The sequence below is a fragment of the Chamaea fasciata genome, unplaced genomic scaffold, assembly GCF_029207755.1.
Source record: "Chamaea fasciata isolate MVZ Bird 193981 ecotype frontalis unplaced genomic scaffold, bChaFas1.0.hap1 SCAF_2, whole genome shotgun sequence".
Classification (NCBI taxonomy): domain Eukaryota; kingdom Metazoa; phylum Chordata; class Aves; order Passeriformes; family Sylviidae; genus Chamaea; species Chamaea fasciata.
In genome coordinates, this window is record NW_027094087.1 from 504,884 (window position 1) to 521,968 (window position 17,085).

Genomic DNA, 17,085 nt, shown 5'->3' on the forward strand with positions numbered 1-17,085 from the left:
TGGAGGCAGGAATCCTTTCAGCTGGCATCACTGGCAGCCCGGGGTGGAGGGAGCTTCTATCCAGGGATCTGCTGCTGCCAGGAGCTGCTCTGAAAACACGTCCTGCCCACTGCCACAATTATAATTTAAAGCTCTTGCTGGAATGCATTGAAGTAAATGTGCCCCTGCTTTTGAGGAGAGTAAATCGTGCCCTTCCCATTTTTTGTTTATGGAATTGGGATGTCACAGCTGCATTAAGACTCTGCTTTCCAGGGCTTTTTCCACAGAAGATAACTTAAAAACGTTGCTGATGAAAGCTTTAATTTGAAGTTACTCCCCCTTGCAAGACACCGCGCCAAGTGAGCCATTTCCAAATTTGCATCTCAAGCCTTAGGACTTTTTTAAGAGTTAAGCACAACAATTCCAAGCTTTTTGAACCCACTTTTTAACTTTCCCACATCCCTGTGCAGAACGCCTTCTCCAGAACATCAAATTTATATGTGAAATTATGGGGAGCTCTCTTTTTTTTTTTTTGTTTTTGTTTTTGTTTTTGTTTTTGTTTTTGTTTTTGTTTTTGTTTTTGTTTTTTTTTGTTTTTTGTTTTTTGTTTTGTTTTGTTTTGTTTTGTTTTGTTTTTTAAAGGAAAATGAAAAATGTTAGTTCCTTATTGAGTTTCATTATCCTCCTTTCTAAGTGCAGCTGCTGTTAGTGGTTATTTAGTGTAGTTATTAGCAGTAGTTATTTAGTGCAGTCGTTAATAATGGTTACTTAGTGTAGTTATTCCCGGTGTACTTTTACTCTTAAAAGCCACATGAGAGTGAAGCTTTCCATCCTCTGGAATTGCTGGAATGGTTGCCCAGCAGCTCCAGCCCAGCTGCTGCTCTGAGCTGGTTCTCCCCACTGCAGCAGGGCCCTTGGTTCTGCTGGACACCACAGCTCTGGCATTAATCCTTTCCCCAAATCCTTTTCCCCGAAAACCCCGTGTCTGCACTCTGAGCACACCTCCCACCACGCTGCTCTTGCTCTCTGCTTTTCTCTTACAGGTCTATTACATCCCAGAGACCAAAAACACCTGCATGAATTAAAGTCCTGCTTGTTGAATATTGCTCTTTCCTGGGCAGGCTGTGGCCCAGCTTCGCTTGCAGGAGCAAAGCTTAAAGGAATATTTTATATTTTTTTGGTAAGAAAACAGAAAAATATGTGGGTTACCCAGAGCAGCAGTGTCCAGGTTGGACACTGGGACTTGGAGCAGCCTGGGGCAGCAGGAGGTGTCCCTGCCCATGGTGGAGGTGGCACTGGATGATCCCTTCCAACCCAAACCATCCCATGATTCTCTGATGATGATGATAAATTCATTTTATCTTCTGTTTAAAACAACTCTGTGTGGTGCCACCAACCAAAGGGGACTGCCCCAACGGGTGCCCCTATGCCCAGTCCTCACACTCTTTGTGCTTTAGCGCCCAGAGCATCGATTTCACAGGTTGTGTTTTTGAGTCCCTGGTTGGGTTTGTGGCTGCATTAAAAGTCTGTTCACGCTCTCCCAGTTAAACTAAATGACTATTATTTCCTTCTCCCGTTCCCTCCCCCATCCAACTGTTGTTGTTTAATTAAGGATAACATGCTGCTCTTCAGTGGGTGTTTGTTTGCAGCCTGATAAATGTCAGGAATATGCTCTGGTGGAAAGTCTTTTAGCTGGGAATACTCAGGTCCTTTTAACCACTACTGCATCTGCAAAAAAGAAAATTTATCTTAAAATCTCCTTTTCTGATGATTTTAAAATATCCTCCTGATTAATTTAAAGGGAAAGTGCAGTTCAAATTGTGCTTCTCACAGTGGCCTTCTTGGCTTTTTTTGTTTGGTTTTTGTTTTGTTTTGTTTTGTTTTGTTTTGTTTTGTTTGTTTGGGGTTTTTTTGTTCTTTGGGGTTTTTTGGCATGGGGCTTTGTGGCTGAACACAGGCATTTTCCATCAGCTTTGCCATGGAAGATTTTACATGGCTTTGCCTTTTCCTACATATGGAGCAAAAGATTTTGTGGGGGGTGTAAGTCATGGTTTTGTCCTTATTGTTCAGGGAATTAAATAAGGAGAAGACAAATCAGCTCAGAAATTCCTCAGAGACTTTGCCATCCCCAGCTTTGGTTCTTGGCTCTGCCACGGATGTCTGGGATGACCTTGGTCGGGTGCTGAACACCTCTGGAGTGGGTCACTGTGCAATTTCCACCCTGTGGGAATTCCTGGGAGTGGATTTCCCTCTGCTCTCACTTGCACTTCGTGTCTGAAGGGGATGGGAAGTGTCTGCTTGGCTCTGGCTTCGCTCCCGAGCGGGGCTCAGCACACCAGGACCTGACTTCAGCTGCAGCCTGGGCAGACTTTCACTGCAGCCACAAAGACTGCAGGCTGAGCAGCCCGGTTTAAATGCTGGGATAAATGCTGAGAAGCTGATGTAAGAGACAAGCGCATTTTAATTCTCTGTGAGGAACCTGGGGGCTTTTAATGCATAGCTCTCTTAATGAAAAGCTGTAAATTCAGGCTGCTCTCAGAGGTGGAGCAGCCTGCAGGTTCAAAGTGCTGAATTTCTAAGAGGCTGTCATCAATCACAGCCTTTCTGGTTTAGCCAGACTAAGACAGAAAACCTGGGGAGGAGGTTCTTTTCCATGAAATTCACAGACCGGTTTTTCAGCCCCGGAGTGTCGATGGGAAGTCACACTCCTAGCAATGATTATTCCCTCTGGGACTTGATCTGAGTGTACAAATCCAGGACCGTCCAGCTCTTTCTGAGATTTCTTGGGCCGTTTGGCTGAGTTGCAAAAGCAAATTTGGTTCCACCTGTTTCTGTGGGTTGGGAAAGTCTCCTTTGGCGCTTCTTCTGTTGTTTCTGCAGCACAGCACTGCACACTTGGGCATTTCCTCAGCTGCTCTGCAGGGAAGGGCTCGGGTTTGGCACTGGACTTGGAGATGGAATGGGATGGGAAGGGTTGGAGTAAAAGTGTACAAATTTTGGCTTCTAACTCCCAAACTCTGGCTTGCAGCAGTTTAAGGGATGTGAAGCTGGGATAAGCCTTGAAATCAAAATTAAGGCTGAAGTTACTCCTTTGGAAAGCAGGGACAGTTGTGTCCACGCATTGCAGACTGAGGATAGTTTGTCTCCCTGTTGCCTTCGTTTATGGGATTGGATTTCTGACCCAAGCACCCTATTTCTTCCCTTCATCTGCTAAGCAGCACCAACAAAAAGTAGTCACAATTTCTTTATTACCTTAATATCCCAAGAAAAATCCCTTACAGGGCTATCTACTTCTCTGCTTTTGTGTGGGGGAGCGGAGGGACCTCTCAGGGCTCCTTCCAGCCCAACTTTCTGGTTTCCCTCTGTAGGACATTGGGATATGTCTAGAAAGAGCAGGAAAGATCCTGTGTGTGTATATATAGATATATAAAATCATTGTGCCATTTCCATTAGCACTGGAAGGTCAGATTTGAAGGGGAAATCCCCTTTACAGCCCTTAACTCCCAAGCTGCTGTTGGATTTGCCATTTATTAAAGCAAACCCCAACAGTGCCTGAGTTGAGTAAACATTGATCGTCTATTAATATTAAGACTGGCACGTCTTGCTGCTGCTTTGGCTCTGGATCAGCATCATCATTTATTAACATTTTGAAATAGCTCTGCAGAATGGACGATGCTCAAACCTGTACCTGGAACATCTCCCCTGATCTCTCCACAGAGAACTTGGGGGGGTGAGAAAAGCAGAAAAAAAAAAAAAATCAGCCGAGATGGATGCAGGAAGTTCAGCCCCCCGTTGTACCCACTTTCTGTGCATTTTGTATAAATCAAAGGCCGCGTTTTTAGTATGTGTTAGATCATCGAAGAGCTCTTTTCAAAATGTCAGCAATTCATTGCCCCCGACAGCCTGCCAAATAATAGTTAATCAATTGCAAATGGGATGCAGATTCTCCTGGAAACTTCGGGGGAATTGCTCGCCTCAGCTAAATGCAGGTAACACTTCAAGTCACCTCCTGCACTTGCCTTGGCTGAATTAGGCTGGACAAAACTGTGATTGGGATAACTGCAGGAACGTGACTCAGACTGAACGGTCCTGTGTGATGTTAGGAGCTGAACTGTGCCAATAGTTCTTTTCTGTGTCAAACTGGGCTCCCTGCAGGTCTCTGTCACTGCTTTAAGGGCCCTTTCTGGCAGTCCCCCTTTGCACTGTGCAGGATTTTGCTGTGGTACCAGCCCTGCCTCTCCACAGGCTCCCACAGAGCGGCTCGGTGTGCTCCCTCCGCAGCCTCACGCTGCAAGAATTCCAGTGTCACTCATCAGACCTAATTGTTCACCTGCCGGAAACGAGCATTGAAATCCTGCGGGTGAGTTTCGGGTAATTAAAGTTGCTCAAGGCTCGACAGACATTGGCACGGAGTGGAGTCAGAAGCAGAAACAAGCAAGTTCAGCTGGCGCCTCTGCATCATGCACACAGCTTAAAAATCCCGGCCAAACAGAGACAGGAGTGAGGGCGAGGAGCAGAGGAGGAATTGCCTCCGGTCGTGGTGCTCCCGTGGCTCCAGTGGCATTGGCATCCTCCTTGGGTGCTCCTGCTGGACATGGGTCCTTGCCCAAGGAAAAGCCAGGAGCAAAAGCTTTTTTTGTCCCACTCTCTGTGGCAGGGAAATCTCCAAACTGCTGTTGGAATATCTGCTTCCACTGGTGCTGCAGAGAGGGACCACTTTCCCGGCTTTCAGCTGCTTCAAAACTCCGGGATGTGAGGGAGCCCTGCCAGGGATACGCTGGTAACAACCCGCAGAGGGAAAGCTGAAGGCCAGAGCAATAATTAAGGCAGCCCTCCTGTTGAATGTCTCTTCCTCAGCACTGGGTCTCATTAAAAGCAGGAGAAGGAGCACAGAACAAAAGGCCGTGTATTTACTGAGTTTAGCCTGTAGATAATGAAGTGGCAAATAGGTCACGCTGCTTAGGAATTTGTTTAAAGCAATTTTGGTTTGATAATGCCAGCTGTCACCAAGTGCTGCTGGCAGGGATGGTCTCCCAGTTAATTTTTCTTCCTACCTGAGCGAGCCTTGACCCTTGAAATGCCAGCTCTGGGAGCACAGTGCAGCTCTGGGCAGGGGCCTGGAGGGGTGGGCACTTTGCTTGGTGAGAACAGAAACTGAAAAAGGGAATTTAGCCAGGGAGAGCTGGGCAAGTTCTCCGTCTTTAATTCTGCAGTCAGATCAACTTTATGTTTGAGCTTTATACCACTGGGCCTTCTGAAAGGACCCTTGAGCTCCAGGTATGCTCTGAAAGGAGGAGATAACTTCGGGGTCTAGAGGAGAGCAAAGATCCCCTTGCAGGGCCCAGTCTGGCTGGGGCGACGTTTCTGTCTGGAGGAAGGGAGATGACAATTTGGGGAAAGGGGGGACAGTGACAGCATGCTGGAAAAGCTTTCCTCGAGCCTCAGAGCATCCCCCAGGGACACTCGGAGTGATTTAATCAGCAGGGAAAGATTATTTAATCAATCATGAACCTGGGGTTGGATTTTTTGTCAAGAGCAGTAATTTTCTGTTCACTTTGCAAGGGAAGCAGGAGACAAGCGTGCCTGACGGAAAGCTGTCCTTGCTGGGGACTTGCTGTGGTGACGTCTGTGACAAGAGGAGCCTGGGTCCAGGATATTCCAGGGATCCAGGGGCACCCACAGCTGCTCTGGACACCCTGTGCCAGGGCTCCCCACCCTCCCAGGGAACAATTCCTTCCCAGTATCCCAGATATCCCTGCCCTCTGGCACTGGGAAGCTGTTTGCCTCTTGTCCTATCAGCCCAGTGAGGACATTGGCTTTCCTAATCTCTAACCAGGCTTCCCTGCTGCCATGCAGGGAAAAAGGCAGGAAAATGGGACTTGTTGGGATACAGGGATCTGGCCCTGGATTGTCATATCCGCCCCTACACCCACGTGTGCAGCTGTAAAAAGCGGCCAGACAAAGTGCTGTCTCTTCGTTTCAGGCAAACAGGAGTTGTTTTTTTAAAAACTGAACTTGGAATTCTTTAATCTCAAGGCCTAAGCCACGGGAAAAAAATAAATTAAAAAAAAAAAAAAAAAGGCTTGATCATAAATCTTTTATCACTTTTAACTGTGTAATTTAAAAATGCCTTAGCTGAGGGCCATGGATGGCAGAGCAATAGAGTTACACCCACTGGAAAATAATAACCTGCTTTTCAATCATTATTTCAGTAATAACCTGCTTCTCTACCAGTACTGCTGGGGGTCTGCAGGGCCAGTTTGCCAGGTGATGTCCCCAGCCTCCTGGAGGACAGAACCCTGGGCAGGGGAAATGCTGGAGAACGGCAATAATGATTCCTGTTTTCAGAGGAAGGAAAAGAAGAATCCAGGGAATTGTGCCCTGCCTGACAAGCACTTGCATGAAATAGCCATTTTTTAAGTAAGAGGGAGGAAATGAACGGGAATTAATGTGAGTCCATCAAAACTAGCCCTGGTTAATCTGATGAATTTCCTTCTTTAGGAACTCGACCCTCCATGGGTGAGGGAAGGGGTCCTTAATAAGCCTTTGATGTCCACAAACCCAGACTGGAATTCTCCCTGCCTGAACCACGGGCCAGCATCTCTTGGTGCTCCACATAACGCTGTGATAACCTGGTTATAAACTGAGCATTCTCAGCCCTAACTTCTCAGAGATTTTCATTTCCAAATCAAGAATCGCTTTATTGGCATCAGGATCTGGGGGGTATGGCCGTGAGATTGTGTCAGTGTTGCTCACTGATCACTCCTTGCGGGGTTGTGATATTTCTTTTTAAGCACCAGCACCTGCTGATGGTATCACCTGGTGCTATGATATTACCAAACAATCGAGTTTTAAAAGAAATGGAAAAGGGAAAAGATGGTGGAAAGCAAGTTGCTCACAGGAAAGAGCCTGCAGAGTGTTCCTCACAATATCAGACAAAATAAAAAAGCCTTGTTGTTGGATACGCTTGTATGTATTTCATCCCTTTCTGTGGCCCCAGTTTATGAGTTAATAGTGTGGATTTTCACTTTGGTGTCTGGTTCCTAAACAACTGTGCTCAGCAGAGCCGAGTCCATCTCTGCTTCAGAAGGGAAAAGAAGAGTTTCACTCCCAGATTCTTGGAAAAAAGAACCCTGTCTGTTGTTTATTTATTTATTTAGAAAGCACATACAGCAATGCACGGGGAGGGGACAGAGATGCAGATCGGGTGAGCAGAGAAATCCGGCCCGGAGGAAGGAAGAGCTGGACGCTTCCCGCAGGATCAGCAGTACATCAGTCTAGGCGAGCTGCTGTACCTCTAGATTAAAAAAAAAGGAACCACGGAGAGCCTCTGAGGAGCGGGAGTTTGTGTCCCCACGTCAGCAGTGCCCCGCTGTCCCCTGGGGCAGGGCGGCTCTGTCCCGCTGCCCCTGCCCTGCTCACGCCATGGTTTCCTTCCTCAGCGTGCGCCGCTGCTGGCACGTGAGGATGCTCGGGAAGGACGACTTCCCCTTCGTCCTCGACCTCTTCTTCAGCTTCTTCTGGTGCTTGAGGGAAATTCCCAGCTCCTCCATGATGGCGTTGAAAGAAAGACACTGTGGGGAGAGGGGATGGCATTAAACGCTTCCCACCGTGGAGAGCCCGGCCAAAGCTCGGCCGGGCCCTCAGGACGGGACAAAGCTCGGCCGGGCCCTCAGGACAGGACAAAGCTCGGCCGGGCCCTCAGGAGAGGACAAAGCTCGGCCGGGCCCTCAGGAGAGGACAAAGCTCGGCCGGGCCCTCAGGAGAGGACAAAGCTCGGCCGGGCCCTCGGGAGAGGACAAAGCTCGGCCGGGCCCTCAGGACAGGACAAAGCTCGGCCGGGCCCTCAGGAGAGGACAAAGCTCGGCCGGGCCCTCAGGACAGGACAAAGCTCGGCCGGGCCCTCAGGACAGGACAAAGCTCGGCCGGGCCCTCAGGACAGGACAAAGCTCGGCCGGGCCCTCAGGACAGGACAAAGCTCGGCCAGGCCCTCGGGAGAGGACAAAGCTCGGCCGGGCCCTCAGGACAGGACAAAGCTCGGCCGGGCCCTCGGGAGAGGACAAAGCTCGGCCGGGCCCTCAGGACAGGACAAAGCTCAGCTGGGCCCTCAGGACGGGACAAAGCTCGGCCGGGCCCTCAGGACAGGACAAAGCTCGGCCGGGCCCTCAGGACAGGACAAAGCTCGGCCGGGCCCTCAGGACAGGACAAAGCTCGGCCGGGCCCTCAGGACAGGACAAAGCTCGGCCTGTGCCCTCAGGACAGGACAAAGCTCGGCCTGTGCCCTCAGGACAGGACAAAGCTCGGCCTGTGCCCTCAGGACGGGACAAAGCTCGGCCGGGCCCTCAGGACAGGACAAAGCTCGGCCGAGCCCTCAGGAGAGGACAAAGCTCAGCTGGGCCCTCAGGACAGGACAAAGCTCGGCCGAGCCCTCAGGAGAGGACAAAGCTCGGCCGGGCCCTCAGGACAGGACAAAGCTCGGCCGGGCCCTCAGGACAGGACAAAGCTCGGCCGGGCCCTCAGGAGAGGACAAAGCTCGGCCGGGCCCTCAGGACGGGACAAAGCTCGGCCGGGCCCTCAGGACAGGACAAAGCTCGGCCGGGCCCTCAGGAGAGGACAAAGCTCGGCCGGGCCCTCAGGACGGGACAAAGCTCAGCCGGGCCCTCAGGACGGGACAAAGCTCGGCCGGGCCCTCAGGACAGGACAAAGCTCGGCCGAGCTCATTGAACTCCTTGGGAGAGGACAAAGCTCAGCCTGACCCACAGAAGATGCCAAAGCTTGGTCAGGCCCTCATGGGGCTTAGGGAACTTCTCAGGAGAGGCCAAAGTGCGGCCCCGCCCTCGTGGGGCTCATGGAGCTTCTCAGAAGATCCAGCTGGGAATAAATCCCTGGATGCAGGGGGTGACTGCACACAGCCGGGGTTTTTCCCTAACTCAGCTTCTGGTGACTTTCATTTGTCTTTGGCCCGACTAAAGCTGCTTATGAATGTTTCAGAAAATTCCCCACAGGTGCCTCTTCTATGTTTTGGTGCCTTCACATCACTGAAACTTACCCTTTCTCTTCTGCCCACTGACCTCACAAGAGAAAACATCTTGTTTTAAACACCAGATGCCTTAGTCACACAAAAACATGGGCATGCTGGAGAAAACAAGGAAGAGTTTTCAGAAGACTTCTTTGTGTTTAGTTATTTTCCCCTCGTGAAATTAACAAGCATTTCTGAAACATAGCTGCAGCCCTCAATCTTCTTTTCTTTGGAAAGAATCTTTTCAAATATCGTGTGTTGAAGAAAGGAGATAATTACCACAAGAATAAGGGAGCTGAATGGCTTGGAAAGAAAGAAGAGATCTTCGTTCTTCCCACCATCACAACGTTAACAAAGACGTTTGGGGTAAGTGAAAACATCTTTTAAAACCCACAGCTGGAATAATTAGGTGTAACACAAAGAAACACAAGTAGCCTTTAAGTGGAAGTATCTGGCTTTGCAAAAAAAAAAAAAAACAACAAACAAACCCTCACAATAATTGTCCTGTGCAAATATGGATAGATAATTTATATATAAAATCAAGTGATGGCAGCAGGGGGAAAGGAAGCTTTAAGCCCCTTCACCAAGCCGAATGAAGAGTGTGAGTGGTTCTGGGTGAGAATTTTGTGCCCTGTGTGTGCCACCTGGGCCTCGTGGGCTGGGCTGCACACAGGCTGAGACCCCAGCCCATGGCAGACACATAGCTCACTGTGCTCCCCGCTCTGAGGCGCCTCACTTTGGTTCATCGCCAATTCCGAGGTCAATTAAACTCCCGTTAATTGGGACCAGGATTCCCAGAGTCAATAGGCACAGGCAGGGCAGTGCGCTGCTGTCCCTTGGAATGACAGCTGTGGTAACCAGCCCCTCTGCTGCTGCAATTATCACCGAAATACCCTCCCTTTGGTAATATAATCCAGGCATTCCAGCGCTCCTTCCCCCTGGAAGCAGCAGGAGGAGCAGGTATCCCCCAACACCCTTCCTCTATTGCTCCAGGCTTTTCTGGAGAGCAGCACCGCTGATCCCCAGACGAATGAACCCAAATGCTCTGAGTGGCTGGCTTGGCCTGGATTATTGCTCTCTGTGCTCTCAGCTTTAATTGAGTTTTCAAAATCGGGATTACAAAGTGAGTCCAGAACTCCGTGGTAAATCGGGACAGGATGCTATTAAGCCTTTGTAGGATCGGTCAGTCTTGTTTTTATTTTCTTTCCCTGTGTTTTTCACTAACCTCCTAATGTGTTGTGTTTAATCCCAGCCATTAGTCTCTGCACACTGCAGACAGGGATGATTTCTGCAGGTGAAAGAGTGCATTTTACTGCCTTGGTAATAGGCTGGTACTTTAATTTTCCAAAAGGATTGCTATTACTCAGACTGTGCAATAACCACAACGCCTTTAACATTCATCTCCACAAAACAGCCCCATGAAGTTCATTTTGCATCTGCAGACAGATACACAGAACATATTGCTGGGAGGTTTTTAATATCTGATCTGTGGCGTGCCCAGTGGCTCCACTTCCAACCGCTTTGAATTTTAAAATAATCATTATGGGGAGGACTTCAAGTTATTCTTAGGAAAAGTGGTGCAGAGCGAGCACAGCCTCAGCCAGGGTGGTGTGGGGTTTATAGGAAAGCCAGGGACAAGGAGCACACCCCAGGGAGAAGCCCAAGCCCTCTGAGCAGCACCTGCAAAGCAGCCTCCCAAAGGGGGATGTTGACATTAAAATTCGATTTAGGAGGGTAACATACTGTTCTTTCGTCTCGTATTCCGGTGGCCAGAGTGAAAGGGTTGCTTTAAAACCCCTTTTTGTCCATGCTGGTCAGTGCACTGCTCAGGTCTGCCCAGAACAAGAGCAGAGTGGGCACAGATCAACCCCTTTTACGACTTAACAACGAATTTAACATTTTGCTTTCAGCCAGCCTAACTTTCTCATTCTGGCAGTGTCGAAATGCTGCAGGCCGTGGCGTGTAAAAGGAAATGTCATCCTTTAAAAACAGAATAGGTTCTGCTCCCTGTGTGATGCGGGACTCTCTCTGTGCCCTTTGGTCATTTCAGCAGCTGCTGAAGCTTAGTCATGAAGCTCCCAAATCCTTCCTTACGCTCCCATGCAGAGCTCTGCGCTAAGCTTTAGGAGAATTACAGATTCAGAATTAAAAACAAACAAATAAATAAATAACATGAAGTAGAAACAATGAAAAAACAGAGTTGTAGTCAGGATTTATCAGTCTGCTGCTTCTGCTGCTGGGCTACCACTGAGGACAAGGCATTTTATTAATACCTTGCAAAACCAACCAAATAATAATAAAGGAGGCACTCCTAGCCCAGTGTGCTGTTGAAGTGCTGAGAACTGTGAAAATCAAAGGATGTGGGGCAGATTTCGTTCTAGAAGAGCTCCTGAGCAGCTCAGGGAGAGAGGAGGAAGTGCAGCAGTCAGGATTTTTCTCCTGCACCCATAGCTGGGACGCTGCTCTGTGTCTTGCGCTGAAATTAATTTGATTTATATTTTTTGCACAGAAGGAAAAATATCCAAAGCAGTTTCTTTCAGTGAGCAAACTGCTGCTGGGGCACATGAAGGATCTGTGTGATATTCTGTCACTGATGGCAAGGAGAGATCCCCAAATTAACTCCTGTAACCTGCCAGAGTCTATTGAGCAGAGACTGTCAAAACAGTGTGACAGTAATCCAGGGATTAATGTAACTCTCCCCCACTTACAGAAGCTCTTCCTTTGTGCTCTGTTCACAAGGAAAATCAGCGGAGCTGCTTGCTGCTCTCCCACATCCCCTGAACACCAGCGCTGGGTTTTGATAACTCTTTTTGCAGCCAGGGAGGAGGCTCTGTCTGGGAGAGCAGGGATTCCCCCAGGGAATTGCTCCCCGCCCGTGGGGCTGCCTGTGGGCCGGGGCTGCCACTGCCACCGGGGCTGTGGGACTGACAGCTGGGAAAATGTTTACCCAGCAAGTGACAGAAGCGCTCTGGATCCGGCACTAATCTAAGGAACAATTACAAAACCGGTCCAAGCTGCAGCCCAGAGGATTTCTTGCGTGGAGCAGTGATGGAGATAAACACATTAGGCATCTTCCTTCTCCTCTGAGAGTCGAGAGGAGCTGAATTTAATTAGTTTTAAGTCTCTTCCACTGGGAAGCTGCAAATGAAAAGTGTTTTCTTAAATCAGGTATTCAGAGGGCCTAATTCAGGTCTTTGCTGGCAAGAAGGAGCATTTTATGGAGAGCCAAAGCTTTCAGGGCCCCATTCAAACGAGTGAAGAGACCGTTCTGAGAAAGGCAATTTCTGGCAGCATCTGGAGCGCAGCGTAAAGTCCCACCCTGGGATGAGCAGAGGGGAATTGGTACAGCCGAGCTGGGAGCAGCTCAGCTTTGTCACAAAGCACTCCAGCCTGCTGCGGTACACAGAAACCATTCAAGGCTTTCACCCTTTGGGTGTGCAGGCATCCACTGCAGCAGGGGGCAGGAACGGCCCCAGGAAAACAGAGCAGTGACTTGTCTGATGAGCAGGAGCTCCACTGGGCAGGAAAACATAAAATAGGGGTGAGGGGAGGGAGAAGGGCTGGTGAGACTGATGGGATTCTGGGATACAGGTAAAAGGGTTTGGGAACACTGGGGTTTACCACAGCTCATGGCATCCCTCCAGCTGGCATTTCTGTGCACTTTGTGCGTCTCAGATTGTTGACATATGTTTTTGGGTGGCAAAACCACATCCAGTCCATTGTCCCCTGCCCTGTCAGTCCCTGGCCGGCCGAGGGCTGGAGGAAATCCAGGTGCTTTCATTCCGGGGTGTGAAACACACCCAGTGCCAGCCTCCTACACAAAGCATCCCACCAAGGCTCAAAATGCAAAGCAATGCCAGGGCTTGGCTGGGTGGGATAAGCTGATACCCGATTTTCCCACAAAGGAGCTTTCTCTGTTACAAATGAACTCCATGGATTGCTCACACCAGGCAGTGGAGCTGCTCCATTAATGGTCTGTGCGGGTGTTGCCTGAGGGTGATCCTGTTGGATATGTCCCTGATGGTTACACGGCATAAAATTCCACTGATGGGCCTGATTGTGTGCTGTGATAGTTACTTGCAGGCTTTGAGTAATGAATTTTAAATGGAGGAATTAAAATTCATTAAATATTGACACAGGGAATAAGAGATGCCAGCTGAACATCCCTGGCAGCTTGTCACGAGGGTTCAGGAAGTTAATGGAGCCCTGCAGGGTGTTTGGGAGGCTCCTGAATTCAGAGCTGCCTCGCCCGCTTGCAGCAGAGTCCAAACTGGTGTTCCTCCCTGTTTTTCAGCAACCAGGCTGCCACTGTTCAGCTGGGGCTGGGGAGGAGATGAAAAGGAGGGAAAGAATTTTTCTTACCTGAAGCAGGTGAATTACCCCAGGAAATGGCAAGGTGACAGTGGCACACGAGAGACTGCGCTAGTGCTGAAAGGCTACCTGAGCTCCCCGCTGGGGCTGTAATTACTCCCTGGGATGGGAATTTAGGCTTGCCCGGATTTCAGCTCACTCTAGATCAGTTTATCCCCTGCGTTATCCCCTGGCAGTGCTCTCCCCGGACACACCTTGCTCCTCTCCTGACTACACCGTGTGGATCGAGGGCTGCGCTCGGATCCCTCGCTCCTCCCGGATTAACTTGCCACAGTCTAACTCCGTGGATAAGGTGGTGCCAGAGGTGGAGTTGGACGGGTGGGGTTGCTTACACTGCAGTCCGTAAAAGAAACAAAAGGCCTTGCATGCAAGAGAAGAGAAATGGAGAAAGTAAATAAATGAACGAAGCAAAACTGAAAACAAGCACGAGAATGATTCAGAAGCCGTTTAAATCAAAAGAGACTCCACTTATGGAAACACAAAACTCACAGATTGTATAACAGCAATGGTTCGGATTAGCTTAGTGATAACACACCCTGCGCAGCATTTCCCATCTAAGCTGCTGATCTCACCAGGGAACGGAGAGAACAATCCCAGAGAGAAGCACTGGAGCCACTGGTGTTGTGCCCTCTGTGAAATTGCTTCTGGAGGAGAAGCAGGATGTGCCACATTAACTCACTTAATGATTCTAATTATTAAGCAACACCTTGCTGTGCAGCAGCAGTGCAGGTGCAGAACTGGGGGCGTGTGTGCACACGTGTGCGACCCCAAATTCTGTGTTGTTCACCCCACACACTGCTCAGTAAATTAACACCCCTGCCCTAAAGCTTTAGGTCTGCTTCAGTCCTGGCTTCAGGGAAGCACTGCCTTGCACAGACTCCTGCAAAGTTTCCAGGACATTCTGCACCATGGTAGCACTTAAACGAAACATCTTAATTACACTGAATATTTTAATTAGCTGCAACTGTTCTCCAAAACGTATTTGAATAAACCATCTCCCGAGACACGAACAAAACAAAGATACCGACACATTTTTTATGCATTTTGTGCTAAAACGGGCTAAAGTACTAATTAGAAAGCTGCGATATGTGCAAACACATCAATCCTTTATCTCTGCCTTATCCCAAACCGGGGACCTTTGTTTGGCATGTCCTGGGATTGCTCCATGAGCTGCTGCATCTGTTTTTTGTTTCAATGCAAACCGCACCTCCCAGAGCCAGCTGGAAACGTTCCCTTCTCCTCCCACTCGTCCCTGCTGACCTCCGGGAGGGTCTTTGCCTCAACAGCCACTCCTGGCATTTATGCCACCACCCTTGTAGGAGAACACCTTGGATGGGGAGGGGGAATCCCCCGTGGAAAAGCTCCAGCCTTTCCCACCTCCAAGTGGAAAGGGAACTTTAACCACTTCAAGGTGGGTGCCTTATGTCTGGGAGCCTGGAGTGAGGAAATGGGAACTTCTGGGGATTCAGGGTCAGTTCCTTGTCCCTCAGAAAAGTCCTGCTGGAGAGAAGAGGAGCCAGGCAGGGCCACAGCAGGGCGCCGGACAGAGCCGGACAACCTGGCAACAGCTTCAGGAACACTGTCCAAGTTGCTGCTCAGCCCTGCCTCTTTCACAGGGCTGGTGGCTCTCTAAAGGGGTGTTTACACTCCATTTTCAGGACCGATCCCTTCACACAAACCGCTCTGACGCTCAAGGCGTGATTTACACACAGCATTTCCTTTGTTTTCCCTCTGCCCTTTTACATTGCTCATTACACTTCAGTGGAGCTATAACCAGAATTTCTTTGGCTCCGTAATCTGACTTTCCCGTGGCATCCATCACCTCTCAGTAGATCTCCTGGCTTTAAAGTGCATCCTTCAGCACAGCTCGTAAACCCCTGGCTCTGAAAGAAGATGCTTTCTAGAGCCTGAGGAAAATTACTCTTGGGATTTGGATGTGCTTCCCTGCGTTACTCGAGGGGCTCGTGTTGATGCCATATAAAAACCCCAACAGCCCAGTGGTGTTTTATTCCCTTCCAACGTAATTTCTGCTGGAAGTCCTGAAGCTCAAGCAGAAACTGCTGGAGAAATTAATTGCCCGTGTTCTGCACTGCCCCGCTAAGCAGCGCTAATTGCACCGCGGGCGAGGCGCTTCCCTGCTCTCATCAAGAAATGATTTTGTCATTAGGGGCAGGGAGGCCCGGCGGGAAATGCACGCTGCAGCAGTGCAGCCCGTGCTGCAGAGCCCTCCCCAGGCCCGGCAGGGCAGGGTGGGCTCACTCACCTGCTCGATGTCACTGTTCTTGCGCGATTTGTAGATGAACTCGCCGATGGCCACGAACACGGAGAGCACCAGCCCCGCCGCCAGCACGATGAAGATGCCGCCGATGTTCTCCACGCCGAGGGCGCTGGCCTCCTTGCTGTCCTCCTCGGGGCAGCCGTTGCCTCGCCACCACTTCTCCTTCATCATGTGCAGCTTGCCCTCCTCCTGCAGCTGCAGGATGGCGATGGTGATCTTGTCCCTGTACGGGGACCCTGCAAGGGGACAGCGAGGCCTGGCGGTGCTGGCAGGGAGCAGCTGCCACCGTCTATCCTCCCCTGTCACAGCAGGGATTATTCCAGCTGGAGAGGCTGGAGGTGGGAAGGGGAATCTCTGTTGGTGCCTGCCCTGGGGACTGGGAAGCAGAAGGCTCCACTGGTGCAGTTATTTGAGAATTCGTGCTAATTTTGGGGTCTCCTAGTGAGGTTTATTGAAGCCCTGGCAGTGGGTTTCCTTGCTAAGGCGTTCCTCCGCATCATATTTGAATATTGCTGCGAGCACTCTCGGAGAATTTCCGCTTTGCATCCCTTCTATTGACTTCAGCATCTGTTGGTTTTTCCTGCTGCCTGCAAATGAGTGGCTGCCTCAGAGGAGTCCACAGTCACTCAGACACTTTCTCTTCTCATTTACACCCGCACCACCCGACAGCTCCATCCCAGCTACCTACAGCTTGTAATAGCACCCTGTGTGGACAAGTCCCTTTTTATTGTCATCTGCAACAACAGCGGCCCTGCAAGCTGAAAATAGCAACAATTTCATGCTTTTGGTTCACAGGCCACCATTTGCTAAATGATGTGTGTGCAGGCTCTGCAGTTTTATGGGTCTGGCGAGGAGAGGGGTCACACTGGGTGGCTCAGCCTGCTTGGATTTGCTCTCACACGCTCTGCTCAGCCTCTCCAAAACCCTGCAGCCTGTGTGCGTGAGAGAGACTTTTCTTTGTGGGACCAGGATTTTGTGATAGCAAGGAGCTTGCAAGAATGGTTCTGTGATTCTGTGAGACGCTGTTTGGCTCCGAAGGCACATGAGTATTCCCAAACCCTGCCATGCTGGACTCCCTACAGCTGGAAACATTCTGAGTCTGGGCTGAAATGCAGAGCTGACAGCCCTGCAGCTACTCCTGCCCAGCCCTGTCTGAGGAGAGCCAGCGTGAGGAACATTGCAGCTCCTCATCTGTTGTGCCAACACTCAGCTGCTGCTGAGGCTGAGCACTGCCAGCACTGGGCCATGCTGTGACCACAGCTGCCAGAAGACATGTGTCACACTATCCCACATCCATCTGGGAAGCCAGAGACCAGCCCTGCTGGAGGCAGCCAGCTCTGAGAGGAAAACGAGCCCGCTGTGAGAGCGGATGATTTGTGTGCCTGCTGTTAAAGACCCAAAAATAACAGCACAGACAACAGGCCAGAAACACCTCCAA

The 17,085-nt window shown here is 50.0% G+C and overlaps 1 protein-coding gene across 1 annotated transcript in view; it reads right to left on the reverse strand.

The window, feature by feature from the left end:
- Positions 1-7,117: 7,117 nt before the first annotated feature.
- Positions 7,118-17,085, reverse strand: part of LOC136303600 (glutamate receptor ionotropic, kainate 1) — a 76,775-nt gene continuing 66,807 nt past the window's right edge. The window contains exons 15-16 of the mRNA XM_066207220.1: positions 15,633-15,883; positions 7,118-7,553 (exon numbers count right to left, since the gene is read on the reverse strand). Coding sequence (XP_066063317.1) covers positions 7,398-7,553; positions 15,633-15,883 — 407 coding nt within the window. The 3' untranslated portion in view covers positions 7,118-7,397. The remainder of the gene's footprint in view (positions 7,554-15,632; positions 15,884-17,085) is intronic.